Source organism: Desmodus rotundus, chromosome 9 (assembly GCF_022682495.2).
Source record: "Desmodus rotundus isolate HL8 chromosome 9, HLdesRot8A.1, whole genome shotgun sequence".
Lineage (NCBI taxonomy): Eukaryota > Metazoa > Chordata > Mammalia > Chiroptera > Phyllostomidae > Desmodus > Desmodus rotundus.
The window spans coordinates 77,483,147-77,504,501 of NC_071395.1; the positions used below are offsets into that span (position 1 = coordinate 77,483,147).

Below are 21,355 nucleotides of genomic sequence, written 5' to 3' on the forward strand. Positions count from 1 at the left end.
AGAAAGACAGAAACTGAGTGCTAATAAGGATGGAAATCTTAATGTTTTTAAGGTTAAAGTTACCAGAACAAACCTACTCTCCCCAAATTAAGAATTCCTTTCAAAACCAGTGATAACCCCTTTTGAAAGACAATCTATAATAATTCAAATATCAAATTACTTAACAAAAAAATGAGGTCTGAAAATTTTAGTAGCATTGAAAGTGCTTATGATAAGTACAACATTAATGTTCAAAATTAATTTACAGCACAATCTCAATCAAATATAAACTAAATACATATAAAGAGAACTGGGAAGACTCCTACCTAAATGCTAATATCCGAGAATAACATCCATCAGTAATGGCTTCAGTTGTGATTATTATTTTCCATAGAGGGCATGTTTTACTTTTTAACATATTACTTTTATGATCAGAAAACTAAAAATATAATCACCAAGTTAAGTAGACTGAACAAAATAAACCTTTTATGGAATTACTTATGAGACATGAGGACACTAAAAATTATTGCTGTGATAATTCAAAAAGGCAGCTGAATTTGTTCACAGCGATGTGCTGGTTCTGACTCATTTCAAAGGTAATTTCTTTAATGGCTCAATGTCTTTGAATAGTTTTTTTAACTTGCCTTTAGACTTACTACTCTTAGTCAGGTGTGACTATGAGCAAACAAGCAAAATTTTGCATGTATACAAAGGAAATGAGTATGATGTGAAAGAAAATGCTTTGAAAACATACAAAGCAGTCTGCAAACGCAAGCACTGCATGATCCATCCTGTGTGCAGGTTCTGTTTTTATTGACAGGGGTCTTTATCACTGTGTACAGGAGCAAAGACGTCCCTGCAGTGTGCAGCTGTGGTCACTGTTTGTAGAGGCCACGTGCTTGGGGTGCGGCTGTGCTTCTTACGCTTAGTTTGCCTTTGCAAACGTCCAGGTTAAAACTGAGGAAGCTGCATCTGGACTCTGGCGAAGGCCAGGCCCAGGGCACCTTCAATCCAATGGATGTTAATTGAGAAGCTTAATGGCAAGAAACTGGGTTGCAGCGATACCACGTTAAAGAAAAATAGTCCCTGCCTGTGCCCAGCAGCCCATAGTTAACACGTAGTTTTGAAAACATCTCATCTAATTCTGTAAGGTAGGGAGGGGAACCCCCATTTTACAGGAGGTTAAGTAGTTGTCCCCATGTCACACAGCCCATGGGTGGCAGAGCCAGGACTGGAACCCAGGTCCTGTCACCCCAACCCCAGTGCTGTATGCTGTGGCTGCCTCTTGGACCAACAGTCCCCACTTGTTCATTACAGGTACACAGTCTAAAGGGGAAACACGTATACAAATATCAGTGCAAAGCCCTACTGATAAGGTGTTTTATGGAGGGCAAAGTGCAGGAGCAAAAAAGAGAAGAGCCACCAGTTTCCTCCTGGCCACATTCTCAGTCCTAAGAACAGCTGCCTCCTTCATCATGCTGTGTCTGTGTCTTCGAAAGCAGTGTGGCTTTCGCTGGTGCTAACCCCAAGGGGTGTGACACTCCACACGAAGCTGTCACTCCCTGTCTCTTCGGAGGCCTCATTTACCTTTCTCACAGCCCTCTTCCTCTAGTTCTCCGGTGAGCTGCGGGCTCTGGGTCTGTGTCTCTAGGTCTGTCTCCCCATGTCTAAGAGTGCAGCTTGGCCTTTCTGTTCCCCAGAACTGTATTTATCTCAGGCTCTTCCTGTGGGTCTTCTTCCTGTGCTGTAGCTTTCTCTGCATTTCTCTTCCCATCACTTCATTTCTCCTTTTGTCCTCCTTCTGGCTGTCTCTGCTTCATGTGTCCCCAGGGCAGACCTGAAGTGCGGGTTGAAACAAAATTTTTATTTTAGGAGACAGTTCCATTTTCTCTGTTATGATTTTTTCAGTTGAGTGGATGGAGACCTCCAACTTTTCTTTTAGTTCTGGATGTAGAGGTGTCTCCTGTGAATCTCAATTGTTTTTCCTTAATCATTTTTTCTAAATAAGGCAGAATCGTTTGTCTGGATGAGAAAACAGCCTTGATCGAGGATAGCAGCCCGCCCATGACTTATGTCAATGACATTTACTTGCGTATTTTCAAAGTAAATACGGTACTTTCAGTTTAAGGCTGGAAAACCAGGGGCACCCGTGGGAGGGCCCTGCATCCTGTCCCGAATGGTTTATAGACTGCAGCCTAAAGCAGCGAGAGGATGGGGGCGGCTACCAAAAGGCAGGGTCATATACCTCAGAGCCAGAAGAAACCCCAGAGAAATCCCACCATAGCCCTCCCAGACCGGGTGCTTTATAAATTCCTGTTCAGTAGGTGAGACTCTGATTTGGTAAATGAGTCTTAACGTCTAGTAATCCAAACTTTACTTTTGAAACCCACACAAGAAGCATAATTAAAAACTCCTCAAATCCGAACACTACAGCACGAAGTAGTTGAAATTACCCTGGAATGTGAATCAGGAGCCCCAGATTCTGTCTTGGCCACCTTCTAGGATGGCAAGGCAGTTTACCATTCTGCACCTGAGTTTCTCCATCTATAAAATGAAAATAATATGTTCACCTACCTCACTGAGATATTTTGAGAACCAAGTGAGATGATATATGTAAAAATGCTTTGAAAATTATCCCGGTGTGTGTGTGTGTGTGTGTGTGTAAATAATGGTGTTGATTACAGCAGCATTAGAGCCCATGAACTCCACCCCACAAACTTATATTTGTGAGTAAACAGTTAGGAACAGTGGTTATTAATCAGAAACTCCATTGTAAAACAGAATTATTCTTCCTCGCTTGTCAACTTTGAAGGCAGTATAATAATTAATCACATTGACCTTGAAGGCAGAAAGTACTGAATTCAAATCCCAACTCTGCCACCACAAGTGTGACTTTTGGCAATATTTTAATTACTCTGGGTCATACACAGTGATGATAATAGATTATTTATTTATTTATTTATATTTTTAATATATTTTCTTGATTATGCTATTACAGTTGTCCCATTTCCCCCCCTTCACTCCACTCCATCCTGCACGCCCCCTCCCTCCCACATTCCCCCCCTTTAGTTCATGTCCATGGGTCATACAGATAAGTTCTTTGGCTTCTACATTTCCTACACTATTCTTACCCTCCCCCTGTCTATTTTCTACCTACCATTTATGCTACTTATTCTCTGTACCTTTCCCCCCTTCTCTCCCGCTCCCACTCCCCTGTTGATAACCCTCCATGTGATCTCCATCACCAAGCCCATATTATATGAAATGTTAAAGGGATTTATCTAAGAAAAAGAAGATAAAAAATATGAACACTAAAAATGACAGCAAACTCACAGTTAGTAACAACCACGCCTAAAACAAAAACAAAAGCAAACTAAGCAAACAACTAGAACAGGAACAGACCCACAGAAATGGAGATCACATGGAAGGTTATCAACAGGGGAGTGGGAGGGGGAGAGAGGGGGGAAAGGTACAGAGAATAAGTAGCATAAATGGTAGGTAGAAAATAGACAGGGGGAGAGTAAGAATAGTGTAGGAAATGTAGAAGCCAGAGAACTTATATGTATGACCCATGGACATGAACTATAGGGGGGGGATGTGGGAGGGAGCGGGTGGGCAGGATGGAGTGGAGTGAAGGGGGGGAAATGGGACAACTGTAGTAGCATAATCAAGAAAATATATTAAAAATATAAATAAATAATCTATTATCATCACTGTGTACGACCCAGAGTAATTAAAATATTGCCAAAAGTCACACTTGTGGTGGCAGAGTTGGGATTTGAATTCAGTACTTTCTGCCTTCAAGGTCAATGTGATTAATTATTATGCTGCCTTCAAAGTTGACAAGCGAGGAAGAATAATTCTGTTTTACAATGGAGTTTCTGATTAATAACCACTGTTCCTAACTGTTTACTCACAAATATAAGTTTGTGGGGTGGAGTTCACTCCTTTAACTTGACCTTATCTGAGAAGCACTTTATCTGCCCTTCTATTCTAAATGAAAGCTTTGCTGGATAGAGCAATCTTGGATATAAGTCCTTGCCTTTCATGACTTGGAATACTTCTTTCTAGCCCCTTCTTGCCTGTAAGTTCTCTTTTGAGAAATCAGCTGACAGTCTTATGGGAAATCCTTTGTAGATAACTGTGTCCTTTTCTCCTGCTGCTTCTAAGATTCTCTCCTTATCTTTAATCTTGAGTGATGTAATTATGATGTGCCTTGGTGTGTTCCTCCTTAGGTCCAGCTTCTTTGGGACTCTCTGACCTTCCTGGACTTCCTGGAAGTCTGTTTCCTTTGCCAGATTAGGGAAGCTCTCCTTCATTATTTGTTCAAATAAGTTTTCAATTTCTTGCTCTTCCTCTTCTTCTTCTGGTACCCCTATAATTTGGATGTTGGAACGTTTCAAGATGTCCTGGAGGTTCCTAAGCCTCTCCTCATTTTGTTGAATTCTTGTTTCTTCATTCTTTTCTGGCTGGATGTTTCTTGCTTCCTTCTGGTCCACACCGTTAATTTGAGTTCCAGTTTCCTTCCCATCACTATTGGTTCCCTGTACATTTTCCTTTGTTTCTCTTAGCATAGCCTTCATTTTTTCATCTAATTTGCGACCAAATTCAACCAATTCTGTGAGCGTCCTTATTACCAGTGTTTTGAACTGTGCATCTGATAGGTTGGCTATCTCTTGGTCGCTTAGTTGTATTTTTTCTGGAGCTTTGATCTGTTCTTTCATTTGGGCCATTTTTTTTGTCTTGGCACCCCCTTGTTACATAAAGGGGCGGAGCCTTAGGTGTTCATCGGGTGGAAGTGCTGTGAGGCTGTATGTGGGGGAGGGGCCGAGAGGGAGCAATGGCGCTTGCTCCACTCTCTGCTGGATTTCAGTCACTCCCTCAGCTACCCACAATCAAATTGGGCCCCTCTGGTGCTGCTTCCCGAGTGGGTGGGTTTGTGCATGCTCTAGGCCCCTGTGGGCCTCTCCAACGACCTCTCCTATGAGGCTGGGAGCTTCTCCCACTGCTGCCTCAACTCCCACGGGTGTTTTCAATCAGTGGTTTGAGGCTTTATTTTCCCGAGCTGGAGCCCTGGGTTGTGCGGTCTGTCACCTGGTCCACCAGCTGCTGCCTCGCCGGCCAGCTGCAGCTTTGCCCACCCCACTCCACAATCCACCGCCTCACTGGGTCCTCCAGCTACCGCCTTGCCGCAAGTCCTCTCTGCCCGGCTGCCTGTCTCTGCCCCTCCTACTGGTCTGGATGAAAGTTTCTTCTTTATCTCCTTGGTCGTCGGACTTCCATACAGTTTGATTTTCTGTCAGTTCTGGTTGTTTTTTGCTTTTAAATCATTGTTGTCCTTCTTTTGGTTGTGTGAGGAGGCACAGTGTATCTACCTATGCCTCCATCTTGGCTGGAAATATGATTATGGATTTTTTTATGAGGACCCAATGAGATAATGCACACAAAGTGTTTGATATAGTGCCTGGCACATAGTACGTACTCAATAAATATTAGCTTTAAAAAGTATCAAACGTGCCTTGGCTGGTTGGCTCAGTTGGTTGGAGGGCTGTCTAGTACACGGTCAGTTTCCATCCCCAGTCAGGGCACATACCTAGGTTGCAGGTTCGATCCTGGTCGGGGTGTGTATGGGAGGCAACCAATCGATGTTTCTCTTTCTCTTTTTCCCACTCTCTCTCTTTCTCTCTCTCTATCTCAAATCAATAAACATATCCTTGGATGAGGATTTAAAAAGGAAAAAAAAGTATGAAACATTTCTTGAGCTCTTGCAATGTGCCAGGCCTAACTTGGGAAACAAAATGAAAAGACACGGTCCTGTTTCAAAGAGCCAACAGTTTGGTGGGGAAACATACATACAAATTTAAAAAAAAAAAAGCTCACTACTCAAGTACAAAGGCAGGTTAGAAAATGAACATATAGCCCTGACCAGTGTGGCTCAGTTGGTTGGGTATTGTCCCAGGAAGTCAAGGGTTGCCTGCTGATTCCTAGTCAGGGCACATGCCTGGGTTGCAGGTTCAGCCCCCCGTTGGGGCACATTTGAGAGGCAATCAATAGATGTTTCTCACATCAACATTTCTCTCCCTCTCTTTCTCCTCTCTCTAAAAATAATTAAATAAAATCTGTTTTAAAAATGAACTTATAAATCTGCCTGGAGAGACAAATACATAGAAACCTTCTTGGAGGACAAAGTATTTGACTCAAGACTTTTGAAGGGTGGCATGCTCTCCCTGGGGCACGCCCACTCAAAGCTTCTTTCGGAGTGAATTTTCATTCTCCTGAACTCTGTGGGTCACCACAAGACTTGCAACCAGGGGAGCAATGGGCAGCGGCAGCGGTAGCTCATCCTGGGCTAACCCCCTAAATCTGTCTGTCTCCAAGGCCCTCTTTTCTCTGACTTCCCAGGGAGCTGACATCAGCCCTGCCTTGGTTCACTTCTTTCCTGCAACGTTTCTAGAGAGCCAAAGCAGCCCTGCCTAGTCTCTCTCCTGTTGCTTCTTCTGTCCTAAAGCCTTCCTTGTTTCCCTGACCCGGCTTTAATAAATGTACTCTCAGAAGAAAAATTTAAAAAGACTTTTGAAGGGTAAGTAGAAGTTTGTAGCGAAAAGGCTTAGTGCTTTTTATTTGGCTTTATCATTTGCCCACAGGGGTTTGATCCCTTGAAGAGACTCATGTTTATGCTTGTTGGCTTTCTGGTGATTCAACCTAAACATTCTGGTGACTTCAAAGCGTAGTGTTGGAAACACATTTTACTAGCTATCTTCCATACGTGAAACATCTGTTTTGTTTTCATTTCATAGACTCCTCGAGAGCTGTACAAACAACTTCTTGCATAGGGTATAGATTGGCTCCTGTCACTTGAAAGTGTTAGCATCCTTGGTACACATTGTCGATCCCATTAAGGAGAAAAGGCTGGGCGGACTTGTAACCAACCACTGGTCTCCGGGAGAGCCAGAGTGACTGAGATACATGCGTGAGGAATGAAGAGTGGTGTGCACAAGGACTCATTCTTCTAGAGAGAAAGGGAAGTTTACAGATAGCTGTCCTTTGTCCACATGCAAGTGTGAAAGTACAGAAGGCTTTTTGTCGCCTTCTGGACCTTGCTACCAGACTTACGTGTCTTTCCCATTTCTCCAAGAATGTTGGCAGGGAATTTGGGAGTTACAAATGTTGCCCTAAGTGGAAGAAATTTCACAGTTTTCGTTGGCTTTCTGCTTTCTAAATATTTGCTAAATCCCTCATCTAAGCAACATATAGGAAGATGTTAAAAACTGTAGTTACACTATCTGTTTCTATACCCATAAGTGCCATGTTAGGGAAATTTAATTGGCATCAAACGCATCATCTGTTACCTTATAAAAGTCATACAGTCTTATGAATTTAGAGCTGGAAGAGCCTTAAAGAGCTTGCAATCCAGCCTCTTGGTGTCACAGCGAGGAAACAGAGGCTCAGAGAGGCTTAGTGGGATTGTTCCAGACAGAGTCCTCTTACGGGGCTTTTGTGCGCCTTTTGCACGAGGTTGATTTGAGGAGACCCGCAGTACTTTTCAATTGCAGTAGACATACATGAATTGTATTCTCCCCACATTAGCTGAGGAAGATACAGACCAAAGCAAAGTAAAACTTTGGTAAGTCCCAAGAGGGAGAGAAGCAGGTAATGCTGAGGTTACTGTATTGGCTGATGTAATTGGTACTGAGTGAAAGTGATCAATTCCAGGCCACTCAAATTTAGGGCACCTGGCCTGGAACCTTTAGTAAGAGCCACTGCCAAAAACAAAACAGTCACCAAACCCTGGGTAGTACTTTGACCCCAAACCGAGAGCAGTATGGCACAGCCAGAGTCTGCAGACATGATATTCCTTCCACCTTGACGCTACCCTGCGAGGAACTGATGCATTCTGCGGCAGGATTTAATGCTTTCAGGGGCAATCCCTCCTGGAGAAATTGCAGCAGTCGGAAGGCTGTGGAAACGCCATCTTTGGCCTGCAGGAAGGCCATTTCCTTCAGACTCCAATTTGGAAGCAAGAGTGCATGGAAGCTGATAAGTCAGGCCACAGACAAGCAGATAGCCACAAGCTCACCCACCCTTTCCTTCTTTCCCCCAAGGAGGCATGCCCATCGCTCCGTTCGCAAGGGGCAATGCCCCTGCTTGGAGGGCTCATCCCACTCCGATGGTAGGTGTTCTCCACAGGTTGGGTTTTCCTACCTGGCTTTCTCAGGGCCCTCTCCTTCCGATTCCGTCCCCTTCGCCTGGGGCTGGGGAAGAGAGGAGGGCTGTGGCAGTTGTGGGCACTTCGTCTGTCTGTCTGGTCCCAGAGGGAGGGGGAAGAAGCCCCGAGAACCTCTGCCCTTCCCACCTCTGTCTCGGCCACTGGCACGCTGCTTGTCCAGGGCGCAGCATCGGGGCACCGGGACCCCACTGGGCAGCTCCCGTGGTCCACTCGCAGGCCAGCCGGGGAACCCAGGGACGCCTCTGGGCCCAGGGGCGGTGGCGGCGAGACCCCGCCCCGGGCCGCCAGCCCGCGCCTATCGCGGCCGCCCGCCTGGTCACGCGGAGTGGCGGTGCGGGATCCCGGCCAGCGCTCTGCGGCTGCCGGAGTCGCAGCGGGCTGGCCGGGGCGGGGTGGAGGGTGGAGGGTGGAGGGTAGAAATAGGGGCGGGCGGGCCGCGGCAGCCTCGGAGCCGAGTGGAGCTGACCTGAGCCACGCCGAGGGCGCCGATCGAGGCGCCGAGCCCTGAGCACCCATGCTGCAGACGTTGGCCTGGGGCTCACTCTTCTTCCTGGGGCTCTTCGCGCTCTGCACCTGGGGGCTGCGCCGCGCGCGGCCTGAATGGACCGTGTACGACTGCTTGATGATCAGCACCAGGTACGCGGCGACGCCGGCGCCGCCCGCCCCACCCGGCCGCGCGCGGGCTGCCCGGACCAGCCTGCGCCTGGCCCTGCGCCCAGGGAGTGCGAAAGGGGGGGCGACAGGAAGCGAGGGGCCTGCCTCCTAGTTCCTTGCCCCTCTCTGCGGCGCTGGCCAGGGCTCTGGGAAGACCCTGTGCGTCCTGTCCTGGAGGGAGAGGGGAGTAGGGCGGAGGGTTGCCCGCTCTGGTCAGGATGGGAAGGAAACCCCTGTACACAGCTGCCAGCTGCCCTGGGGGTCGGGAGCGCGGCGGCAGCCCTACCATTTTCCTCCAGGCTCCGGCAGCCTAGGGGAAGGTCAGGTCCAGGAGGTTTGGCTTTATGCTGTCCGCGGGACTGGATTGAGCACGCTCCCCCACCCCTCTTTCTCTCTTTTCTGCCGCACATTAGGCTGGTTTCCTCAGCGCAGGCTGTGCTGGCCACCGGCTCTGGGATCGTCATCATCATCTACTGTAGAGACGTGGTCACCGACAGGTAACATCCAATGCCAGGTGAAAAGTACAGATATCAGCACTGAACTTTTTCTAAGTTTGCACATTTTCGTGGCTCTCAGACACTAGTTTTTTATTAGCACATGCTGTTGGAAAGTTGATTAATGGGAAAACTTGTGCACCATAATTAGTTCCCGCCTCCTCTCCTTACCTCTTTCTGCATGGCCACCTTAGCAGAGAGTAAACTGAGGAAATGCTAGAAAATGACAGAGTTTAAGCCTGATTTAAGGTGGCATGTGAGAGGACAGTGTGGCCCATTGATCCAAGTTCTTTATGAAATAGGTACGTTCAGAGGTGAGAGTGTGGCTTCTGGTTCTTTGAAGCGCTCTCTCTGGGGCCCTGCCTGGAGCATTCATTGGCCAGGATACCTGCAGTCTGGTTGGCAGAGCCTTAGGAATGCTGCTCGTCTTTCCTGTGATTTGCTGAAGGCGATAAGGAGGGTTCTGGCGCTTTGAGAAAACTGCCTTGTATATGTGTTAGAGCTCAGTCCAGTGGCCGGTCCGGAAGTGGGCATCTAGTGAAACAAATCATAAAGACAATGGTGGTCTACTTTCTATAGTGTTTCCTCCTGGGCAATGGTGGTGTTTTGTTTTTGGTTTTGAAGCCGTTTTTCCCCCCACCTGTCTTTCTGGAACCACTCTACTGTCTGTTATGTTGAGGAGGGATAGTGTACAGGGAAGTCCGATCCCGACCCTGCCCTCAGGTTGACTCTGCAGTGGGAGGAGAGCCCCGGGGGCACCTGTCTCACTGGCCTGCACATTTAGTGCCAGGGACACACATTTAGGGACAGACACATTTCTGTGCCCTCTTCCTTCACGTGGATGCGCAAGGATGCTCTCCCGGCAACTAGATCATCTTTAAAAAACAAAAAAGGCCTTTGGGTGACTATACACCCAAGTATTTTTCTGTTATATGCCTTTTTACTTTATGCCTTCATGTACACTGTCTATAGATAGGGGGTATCTGTGTATCCCTCCAGTTTATATGCAGAATGTGGTAGGTGGCCAAGAAATTCATCAGATTCTTAAAGAGGTCAGGATCCCTAAAAGGGCTAAGAGTCACAGCTCTAGGCAATTTTCTCAATTTAAGCACTTATGTAAAAGGACTTTTACACTTTCAGTTTTTTAATCTTTACAAAAACTTTGTCAGGGAAGACAAGGATTATCTTCATCTTATAAAGAAAGCTAAATTTCAGGCGAGGGGGTAGTTAAGATGACAATAAATCTCTTGCTAATGAATCTTGAGGGAATTCTACCAAGCAGCCACAATTTCAGATCTTTTGTTGTTGTTGTTGTTGTTGTTGTTGTTGTTGTTGTTGTTACAATTTCAGATCTTATTGAATTAGTACTGTGTGCAAAATATGAAAACCCTAGGCTCCACTCAAGGGGAGAGGCCCAGCTCGGCTTTTCAGCTCAGCTTTTAATAGCTCTTTATACTTATTAAACTTGGAATTGCTTTAAGAAAGCAATGGAGACCATAGGTGGGCGGTAGAATACTGCATCTTTTTGACTAAATGGAATTTGGTTAATTAATTCACCTGCATATATATCATATTTTCCATCCTTAGTTGTTTGCCTATTTCATCGTTACTCATTATTGAGTTATGCTGTTGTAAGTGTGGAATCATTCAGGAAAGAAACTTGAATAGGCACTATCTAGTATATTCCCAATGTTGCATTTTGAGGACTGGCTCCTTAGGAAATCACCTGAGACAAAGTTACAAAGACAGATTTGAGGGCTGTATGTATACCATTAAAAGTCTTTGGGCCCTGGACGCGTTGCTCAGTTGGTTACAGCATCATCTGGATATGCCAAAGTTGTGGGTTCAGTCTCCCGTCAGGGCACATGCAAGAAGCAACCAATGCATGCATAAATAAGTGGAACAACAAATCAGTGTTCTTCTTTTTTTTTTTCCTTGCTCTCCCTCCCCCTTCCTCTCTCTCTAGAATAAATTTTTTTTTTTTAAAGTCTGGGGGGGTGGAGTCTTAACAAGCACTGCAGGTGATTCTGATGTTCAGGTAGTTTGAAAACCATAAAACTGATTGTTTCTTTTACCTAACACACAGTACTCAATAAAAATTTGCTGATTTAGTGAATCTGATTCTCCCAAGCATAGGACATGATTTCAATTTAGATTTTTTCCCACATCAATTTTCTGTAGAATTATGATATATCACATGGGAACAAAATTGTAGCAATTCTAGACTTCCCTTCTAATCTGCTGTAGGACCGTGATAAACTATCACTTTGACTCAGCAGACACTGATTCAACCCCTTTGGCGAAGTTAATGGCAACACTCGTCCTTTGTCCCAGCTTCTCGTTTGGTATCTGACTGCTGTTAGGTAGTCCTTGAGCTCTGGGCTCATTACCAGACATCTTTTTCTTAATGAGTGGAATCGGGATGAGCCATAGAATTGTAAAGAAAATGGCCAGGGTTGCTTGCCGGAGACTCCCTACAGGAGGGTTACAAGCAGACACAAGAGGAAACTCCCAACTGTTGAGCAACGAGTGGAGTTAAACCGGAAATATGGGATTGGGATTTGGGACGCCTTCCAAACCAGTTTCTTGGTGGAGCTGTTGAATCATTGGTAGAGATATCAATATCAAAGTCAGCTTATATCACAAAATGCCAGAAAATCCATTACAAATGGGTAGCTAAGTCAGGCAAATAGTGACAGCTAGTCACTTAAACACATGGATGCTTTCTGCCTTTGACTCGACGTTTCCCTGTGCTCTAGAGAAAGTTGTTCACACTATCAATTTCAGCATCTTCACTGTAAAATGTTTGGAGTAAAAACATCTGGTTAATACAAAGCCGAAGGAAATGTTTTTGAGAAGAGGTTGGCTTTGAGCCTGCCTGCATAATCGGTATCCATAATTATTTTACGGACCACTCGTATGCTTTCTTTCAGGCACTGGCTTGCCCGAGAATACATCTGGTTTTTGGTTCCTTATATGGTCTATGACACCTACGCCATGTACCTGTGTGAATGGTACCGAACTAGAGAACAGAACCGCAGAGACTCCCGCACCATTTTTCGAAGCTACCTAAGTAAAAACCGCCTCATGATCACGCACCACGTGGCCATTCTGTTGGTCCTTGTGCCAATTGCCCAGGTATGGCCTCCCGGGATATAGCCACCAGCCATCTAGGCCCCTCGTTTCTCCCACTGAAGACCAATACTTAGGAGTCAGGATTTCCGTCGCTTCCAGTCTCACCCACTCTGGTCGCGCCAGCTGCTTCTCAAGTCGAAGTCGAATCCCCTGGGCAAAGCACATAGCAATGTTCGTGATCGTCCTTGCCAGCAATCCCCCGGCGCTTTGTGATTCCCCAGCCTTTGCTAGTTCATACAATAGAAAAACAATGTAAAATACAACATAAGAATTTTTTAAAAATGAGAGTAGCTCAGTCAACTGATTATTTGCTCTAAGAGTGCCAAGAGCACTGTTTGCATTATTTTGATGTCACAAAAGCAGGCTCTCAAAGCCAATAGCCTCAAAAGTTCTCCCCAATCCATTTTTCCCATAAAAACTTCACCCAAGAGAAGATGGGAGTACAGACAAGAAACTAGTCATTTTTGAGTGCCTACCCGTTGACAGGCACTTTATTTAAAAGCTCCTAGCTTTCTGCTAATAATTAGAAATGACATTAGAAGTTGTTAGCCCTATACCATAGATGAAGAAACTGGGGCTGTAAGAGTTTACGTAGCTCAGTCAGTGGTACCAAATGACAGAGCTGCTACTCTGCTATGCTATATGCCGCTTTTTTGAAAGGACAAAAGGAGAGGGTAAAGCACATTACATTCTGAAAGAAGTCTCCCTAACATTTAGCACAGGATCTGGCACCGATTTTGTTGAACTGACCTGGCTAAGTGCCCTTGGCATGACTAAGTTAGATACCCAAAAGTAGGCTGCGGAGTTCCTTCCGGCTGACATTGATTCAGAGAAAGCTTGGTGTGTGATGCAGTCGGCCGAACAGAAGTTGCCTCTGGATCCTAGCGATTCGACCATCAAAGCAGGGGCACCAGCAGAGCATTAAATGGGTCTGCCCCTGCCCACTTCGCATGTCCCTTCCCCGTCATGGCCTCTCACGGTTACCCTTTTCAACAGCCCTGGTTAGAATTTTCCTTCCGGTGGTTCCTTAACTTCCATGTCTTACTTCCCTTTTTCCTCTTTCATCTGCAGCTTAGGGGAGAACGGGGGGACTTCTTTGTTGGCTGCATCTTCACGGCTGAACTGAGCACTCCATTTGTGTCGCTGGGCAAAATTCTGATTCAGGCACGTATGAAGGAAACGGCAGCAACAGTGCAGGGGCAGACTCTGCCTCTCCGCGGTGTTGTGGGGCTTGGAGAAATCTCAGGGCCAGAACAGAGGGATAGGAGACCCTTGAACAGACTTAAAGGTCAATTGGTCTTCCAAGCCAGTGGGGACAAAATTGTATGTTTGATTCAAATTTGGTACAGTCCTTCACGTTTTTGTTTGTTTTTTTCCTGGCCATAGATTTTCTCTGTTGCACTGTTCCTGTCAGTTGGGTGGCTCAGGTCAAATCCAGCATCACTGGTGGAAAACCCACAAGGATATATGTATATATAAATACAGCAGTGCTCAACCAAATTTTCCAAGTGTCAGAAAGCTAGACGTTTGGCCTTTACTGCTATAGGACTCGGGCTAGTCCCTTCCTGGAGGCCCAACCTCTTGGTGACTCTGCATTCTCCTTCCCTCTTTTGCAGCTAAAGCAGCAGCACACCCTCCTGTATAAGGTGAACGGGATCCTCACGCTGACCACCTTCTTCTGCTGCCGGATCCTGCTTTTCCCCTTCATGTACTGCTCCTACGGCCAGCAGGTGAAACTAAACCTGCTCCAAGTGCCGTTCCGGATCCCTTTCTTATGCAACGTGGCCAATGCCTTCCTCATCGCTCCCCAGATCTACTGGTTTTCTCTGCTGTGCAAGAAGGCAGCCGGGCTCTTTGACGCTCCCCCGGCCGAAAAGGATGGGTAATCGCTCCCAGGAGTCAGGCAGTGAAGGTGCCTCCTCACACCAGCTGCCTCTTCCACTCAGTATTCCACGGACCAAACTGTGCCCTGGGTGGCCTCAGCCTTTTGGGTATTGATAAGCAGATGGGTTTGAGTTTTTCTAAAGAACATTCGTGTTACCTCCCTCTTCTAACCTGCCCCTTTTGCAAAAGCACTTTTCTTAGTAACAACTAGTGGCCCCTGTCAGACCTCCCCTGGCAGCAAGGATAATGCAAGCCCAAGGGTCCTTCCTTGGGTCTTACTTCAAGGGCTCTGGGAGGTAGAAGCATGGGGTGTGGAGACGGGTGGGCCGTGATGACAGCTGGGTACTCAACTGGCCCTAATATTGGCGGCTACCCACTTTGGCAAACACTCAGGGCAATATCCACACATACTGGGCCAGCAGAAGCAAGTGATGACTTGGTTCTTGAAATAATTTCTCGTGATGTTGGCCTGCGGAAATCGTGGGTAGGTAGTTTTTTATTGTTTACTAGATAACCAGTCCATTGGTCTTTTGCCTCCGTCTTTCATCTATGTGCCAACATTGAATTCTCATGCCTACTGACTTCCAGTGGGTAGTCGCATTAGTGGGGAGGGCGGGCAGGTAGGAGGCAGAGATGGGAACCTGAAGCACTTGAGTAGGTAGGGATGCTAGTAGGTCAGCATCTTTGCAGGCTGACTTTGTAAGACCAGTGTCAAACTTGTGAGTTTGTTGTAAACACACACATACTATTCCCTTTCAAGCCCAGCTTTCCCTGTATCTACACACACAGGATGCTCTTGTAAAAAATTACAGGGGGGAAGTGGAAAGATGGCTACCGAGCTATTTACTGGGTAACCCCACTCTTTGACACTGTCCTTTTCATATGAAGTGGAAATGGACTTCTACATTCCAAACCATTAGAAGTCCCGCCTAGACTGCCTCCCGATAATCCAGAGCTTGGGGTCCAAAGCCTGTTCCTGTGTGAGTGCGCCGCTGTGGCTACAGGCGGCCAGAGAGCAAGAGCGCGTGACAGCCCTGGCCAAATGTGTCCGCAGACGGACTCCTTCACTACCATTTGCAAATGGGACTCTCTGGTGCCAATCGCTCCTTATCAACTAGGATGGGTTTAGGAACTGCTACCACAAAATTCTTTTCAAGTGGTTGTGAAAAGCTAGATTTTTTAAAGTGCCTTTTAATTCACTGTTGTCCATAAACTTTTAAAGTCCTGAATATGTAACGGTGCCTCAAATTTTGAATATTTCTGTCTTTAATGGGTGCCATTTAAAAAATGCAAAATATTGTTATTGTTTTGTTCACTGTCAGTATATCTTGTATAAATCACCCCTGTGGTGATTAAATTGCACTAATATTTCCCAACTTACTCTCATTTGTGAAATACAATATATCAATACCAACTTCCTGTAAGACCCATCCTGTGACCTGCCTTGACTGGCTACTGTGTGGTGTTGCTTCTGGTCTGTGTTCACATCCATGTAACTGGCAAAGGTGGGGTTCGAGGGGAGGGGGACGTTAATGCTTTCAGCTCCCACACGGGCCTACCTCGCACCTCACTCTAACACCGTTTCTGTGATTCATGGTCCACCACACTGCAGGGTCCCGGAGTTCAATCCTGGTGCTCCTGAAACTTCAGGCCCTTTTTTCTCTTCGTAGGTGAATCCCAATTAGGACCTGGGAGGGCAGACACCCCACTGTAGGCCCCAGAGCCAGCCCACTGTAAGTGAATAATGTGAATAATGCCCCGCTTTAAGTGAGGGCATAGATATGAAGGAGTTGCTAGAGTACATCCTTTTCCTGTCCTTGCCTCCCAAACCAGTCCGCACAGTTCTGTAATAGGCCCCGGGCACCTTCAATTTGCATTTTTATGTGCCTGCAGACACCATCCCCTGCTCCCACTCATTCTTCAGAACCACGACAGCTGCCCTGGGCAGAGGATAATTACACTCATCCTTTGAAGCATCTCTGCTTGCTTCCCAGAGCTAGTTTTAGCACTGCTCCTCTGGATCCCCCGAATGGCTGGAGTTACGGCAGAAGTCCTCAGTTCAGAAGCCACCCATCTTCTTGAGGTCCTTAATCCACCCCCAACGCCCAATTTCCTTGGTCCAGCCCTCTCCTTTTACCCTCTTACAGTGGTACAGGCCTTTCGGGCACACACATCACATGGCCAACTGGTGGCAGAATAGTTCTTTTCCTAATTGCTGCCCTTTCCAAAAGACCACAGAATGACTTCTGAAGAGGGCTGCAGTGCAAAAGAACACACATACCTTACAATTTTTCCACTGGGTGGAAAACTTTGAACCTACCAAATTTCAGGGTGAAGCCCAGTTATAAACACATTCCTCCCAGCTTGATTTGATCTTTGAGATTCTAGCTGAGTCCAATTGCAGCGTATCTAAGCCTGGACTAGGGATGAGGCTCGAGAGACAAGATGAAACTCAAAATGAGAATTTTATTATAATCTGTATGTTATAAATACCTAAGAAACTATTTTCTTTACACCATTATTGCCATAAACTTCTTAGCTTGTGCACAATTTCACACACCTGGAAAGTTCGTTTCTTGGCTCTAGCCCCTACAGACCCCACCCGGAGGGCCCAGCGGAGGCCCAGCTATTCAACGATCTACACAGATCAGAAGTTGCTGATCTTCTGCAGCAGGGTTTGGCGCCGCTCCTCGGGGCTAATGTTCTTGGCAATGGACTTCAGGAAGTGCTGCTCATTTACCTTCTGGAGCAAGGCGCTAGTAGAAGGGTTGGTCTTGCTCAGGGCTTCATAGCAGGTGAGGATTTCCAAGGCCAGAACGTACAGTGGCTCGCACACCTCCTGGTGGAGCATGGCCATGATGTGCAGAGTGTGGCAGAATACCTGGGTATAAAAGAACAGGACTTCCTGGGTCAGGTCCTGTTCTTGTCCTTGGGCCCACGGGCCAATCGACTGTATCAACCTAACTGAGTCCAGGAGGCTGGTCAGACTGCTGCAGAGGAGTTTGACCACGTGGCTCCAGCCTTCCATAGGAAGCCAATTACGACAACTCTGGCTGCAGAGAAACTGGAAAGTTCTCAGGAGGAGTACCGACAGCTGGAGCTCCTGGGCCAAGGGCTTTAGGTTGAGCAGAGGAACAAACTGGATATATTCCAAGCTGTAAGGGACATGTAGAAGCTGTTTCTCCAGCAGTCTCCTGGTCAACTGGAAAAGGCACTGCCATTCCTGGGTGCTGCTCCAAGGCATGACTTGTACCAGGGCTATCAGAAAGCCCTTGCTGAACATCCTGACCTCCTCGGGGTTGCCCACACCCACCACCAAGAGGGAGAGCATCTGCTCAGAGATGCTTTTGGAGGTGCAGCAGCACTCCATCCAGGCCAGGAGCCCTGTGCCTGGCCCATACCCAGGGTGGGCCTGGGAGGCCCACTCATCCTCAGCAAGCTTACAGATCTCAAAAAGTGTGGCTGGCACTTCACACTTGAAGTGGCCCTCAAAGAATTTCTTCAGTCTCAGGCCCATAGTCCAGTCTAGCTGCTCCAACTTCCGGTGAAGCCAGGACAGGGATTTGACCCAGGTGTCTGGGGAGAAGGTGTCAGCATTAGCTGATACAATCTCACAGAGCAGCTCCAGGATGTGGATCACCACATCCTTCCCATCCAGAGAGAGGCGCCGCTTCTCCTTGGGGAGCTGCCAGTACTTGCTGAAGCAGTCTAGGAGCTGGCACAAGCTGAAGATGAGGGGGAACGGAGAGCAGGTCTGGAGCCAGTACTCCTCTAAGCAGGCATTTGCTTCCAGAGTCTGGATGAAGATCTTCAGACTGAGGTCCACCTCTTCCGCGTCGAGCATCAAGAAAGGCAGGACGAATTCCCTTAGTACCTCATCTGGCTCAAGGAGAGCAGCAACTGGAATCCCCTGGGGCTTCACGGGACTCATCAGGCATTGCAGGAGCTCCAAAAACTGCTTTTCTTCCTTGGGTGTAGAGAACTTGGTCCAGACGGTTTCTTTGAGGCATGACACCACGAAAGAGGTGGATGGATTTGGACCCTGCTCTTCCATGAACCTGAGGGCGGGGAAGGCGGTGAGAATCTGAGCCAGGAACCTGTGGGTACCGAGATTGACCACAGCCATGCCGCACACCTTCTTCACTGTGGTCTCCGGGTGCAGTATCACCAGGCGGGCCACAGATGCCACGGCTTTAGCCAAGCCCTGTTCGGAAGCGCTCTGTGCAAGCTGGTTAAAAGTCGTGTTGAGGTCTTCCTGAAACCCCTCCAAGTAAGCCAACAACTTCTCGGAGAGGCCCTTTCGCCCCCAGAAAACCAGGACACCTGAGAGAACTTTATTTTTGTCTGGCAAGGACAGGTCTGAATAACATTCTAGGATCAAGTTGATAACTTGTTTGATCCGAGATTCGGGGATGGCTCTGTCTGTCGTGCTGACTTCTGCCACTGTTTCTAGTAGCTTTAACACCAAATCTGGCTCTCGGAAGAGGGCCTGGTTACTAACCAGGCAGGCTAGCCACTCGTCCGAGAAGGCCCACTTCTTCTCAGAAGCAAAAATGGAGCACATTTCCATGTGCCGATCCATCTTCTGCTCAATGACGGCCATGGCGATCGAGGCGGTGATGTCCTTCTCCACGCCCTTGTTCAGTACCCTGTTCGTCTTCCTCAAGAAATCCCCAACGCACTCTGCCACTTCGGAGACCACCTGCCTCTCCTCCTTGGACAAGCTGGTGGTATCCAGGTAGACCTTCAAGTTCTGGCTGAAGGAAGTCAGACTGTCACACAGCCGGTAGCTGTCATAATTTGTCCCCTGGGTGCTGCTGAGCATGGCCTGCAGCTCCTCCCCCCACTCTCGCAGCAGGCTGCGCATGAACTCAAACCCGACGAAAACGGTTTCATTCGGGAGCCTGGCCAGCGAGCTCAGGTTGATGTCTCGCTCTGCTTCCTTTACCTTCTCTGCCAGTGCCTGTTGGTGATACGGGTTCTGGGTGTCCGAATTCCACACGGAGATCACTGTGGCCAGTTTGTCTAGGTACACAGTCGCAGACACTTCCTGAGGGTCATCTTCCATCAGTGCAAACACGGTCAGCATGTCAGCCAAGTTGGCTAACGCACAGCACTTCATCCCGGGACACAGGATTCTGTTTTGAATTTGCTTCAGCCCACCGAGCAGCATGGCCAACAGCGGCATAGTGGGACACACGTCCGGATCCGACTTAAACCTCTTTGGAGGGTGGGAGAACTCGTCTGAGGAGGACAAGTACTTATGGGCCATTGCCCTAAACTGGGAGAGCAGGGGGTCCTGCTGATCGCCCTTGTGCTTCATCATTTCCCACCAGACATCGAGGAAGAAGGCCACATCCTTCGAAGAAGTGTCAACGGCCATGTGCTCCAAAAAGTGCTCCAATTCTGCACGGCAGATGGTGGTGGGGAGGGCCATCAGGAGCTGGATAAAGAGTCCAGAAGCTTCCAGGGACTTGAGCAGCTCAAAAAGGACCGTGTGGTTAATGGTAGGGATCATGTTGCCTGCTGAGAAGAACACATCTTCCTGCCACCGAGTTTCAGTGTCAGAAGGGGTGACGGGGAAAGGCTGAAGAACCTTGGCCCAGATGACAACCAGAGCTTTCCTCCTCCAGGCCAGGGGCTGGGAGCACGCTGTGACGGAGGAGATCTCCCTCAAGGCCTCCACGATGGGCTGCCCGACACACTCCCAGTCAGACTTTGTCAATTCTGCCAGTGCTTTGGGACGGAACAGCTGCTCGGCCAGCAAAAAGCCCCCATGCAAAATAGCCATTTCTTCACAGATATTCAAGGGTCCTGTACAGAGAGAAGCCGAGTAAAATAGAGTGTGGGGAAAATTTTCAAAACAGTAAGCAGAGGTTAGAAGGAGAGAGAGCAGTTAGTAAACTGGCTGTCATGATCAAGGGTAGAGATGAGTTCTAAATAGGCTCGGTGGGAGTGGGGGAAGAAAGTGGTGATCTTCTAGGAGCCACTGCAGAGCTCGAGTCAAAAGGACTTACCCAAGGAATAAAAAAGGACTCCCAAACTCTCTAGGTGGAAACTGGAAAGACAACAGGCACCCCTGGTGAACACAGGAGACTCAGACAGGTTTGGAGGGAACACTGTTAAGTCTTGGTTATTTGGAGTTGGAGGTATAATAGTAAGGGAAAGATGCCCTCCACCAATGGAAATGCATGGAAGCTCAGGAGGGAAGTCAGAGGGGATCAACGGAACCAACGAAGAGAATGAGATCCTGCAGGAAAAGCTGGACTACAGACGCTAGAACCCCCACCCTCCACCCACCGGCCAAGCAAAAGACGGGCCAGCAGAGAGGATTTGGGGAAGAAGGGTTTCGAGAGCGGGCACAAGGACAATATCAAACTACAGGGGCCACCAGATATGTTACAGGACATGAAACTGAGCGGTGCGCATGGAAGCAATCAGACAAACCCCGCCTTCCCCCTTGTCTCTTATAGCCTTGTCCTGCAAACAGCTTTCAACTGACCTGCCTTTCAGGGAGACAATCCACCCCATAGCTTCTTCCATCGAGAACAGTTACTCATGTCCCTGGTTCTCTGGTAGAAACCAAGTGATATACCAAAAAAATAATGCACTACATTAAGAAAGAAAAGTCCTTCCTTCAGTGAGCCATGAACTTGAGACTTATCGAGGAAGGTCTTGGGATTTTTAATTAGACATGAGTTTAGCTCAGCATTTAAAAGCAGTGTGATCTTGGACAGGTGACTTCTCTGAGCCTCCCTCCTGCATGTGTGGGGATAACACAAACTGCATGTAACGACTGCGAGGATCAGATGATACACCCTAGTCAAGCCCTTGGCACTGGGTTGGTGCTGTTAGCTCCGACCCCATCTCCCAGGCATGGTGAGCGTTAAACAGGATACAGCTACACTAAGAATCAGGAGACAAAGAACCCGATGAAGTGCTTAATAAATACTGGTTTTCCCCAAATCTTTTGATTGCTGAC

The 21,355-nt window shown here is 47.5% G+C and overlaps 2 protein-coding genes across 7 annotated transcripts in view; one reads left to right on the forward strand and one right to left on the reverse strand.

Moving 5' to 3' along the window:
* The window catches only part of GEMIN4 (gem nuclear organelle associated protein 4), a 29,924-nt gene that overhangs the window by 6,870 nt on the left and 1,699 nt on the right, over positions 1–21,355 (reverse strand). The window contains exons 1-2 of one of the 6 annotated variants that reach the window (XR_011650376.1): positions 8,182–8,526; positions 1,567–1,816 (exon numbers count right to left, since the gene is read on the reverse strand). Coding sequence is in view for 1 of the 6 variants with exons in the window: in XM_024565203.4 (XP_024420971.2) it covers positions 17,021–20,187 (3,167 nt within the window). In the remaining 5 variants the exon portion in view is untranslated. Of the gene's footprint in view, positions 1–1,566; positions 1,817–8,181; positions 8,535–8,672; positions 20,188–21,355 lie in introns of those variants that run through there. The other 5 variants (XR_008425239.1, XR_008425238.2, XR_011650375.1 and 2 more) reach the window with 5 other exon arrangements.
* TLCD3A (TLC domain containing 3A) lies at positions 8,705–15,676 on the forward strand. Its single transcript, XM_053912140.2, has 5 exons — positions 8,705–8,842; positions 9,274–9,357; positions 12,288–12,492; positions 13,561–13,653; positions 14,106–15,676. The coding sequence occupies exons 1-5, from the start codon at positions 8,721–8,723 to the stop codon at positions 14,373–14,375; spliced, it is 774 nt and encodes a 257-aa protein (XP_053768115.1). The 5' UTR covers positions 8,705–8,720; the 3' UTR covers positions 14,376–15,676.

Excerpts from the sequence above, each read along its gene's own strand:
- TLCD3A (XM_053912140.2), top strand. The coding sequence starts at position 8,721 with ATGCTGCAGACGTTGGCCTGGGGCTCACTCTTCTTCCTGGGGCTCTTC. Across the intron at positions 12,493-13,560 it reads TCCTTGTGCCAATTGCCCAG|CTTAGGGGAGAACGGGGGGA; the intron begins GTATGGCCTCCC and ends TTTCATCTGCAG. Across the intron at positions 13,654-14,105 it reads TGGGCAAAATTCTGATTCAG|CTAAAGCAGCAGCACACCCT; the intron begins GCACGTATGAAG and ends CCTCTTTTGCAG.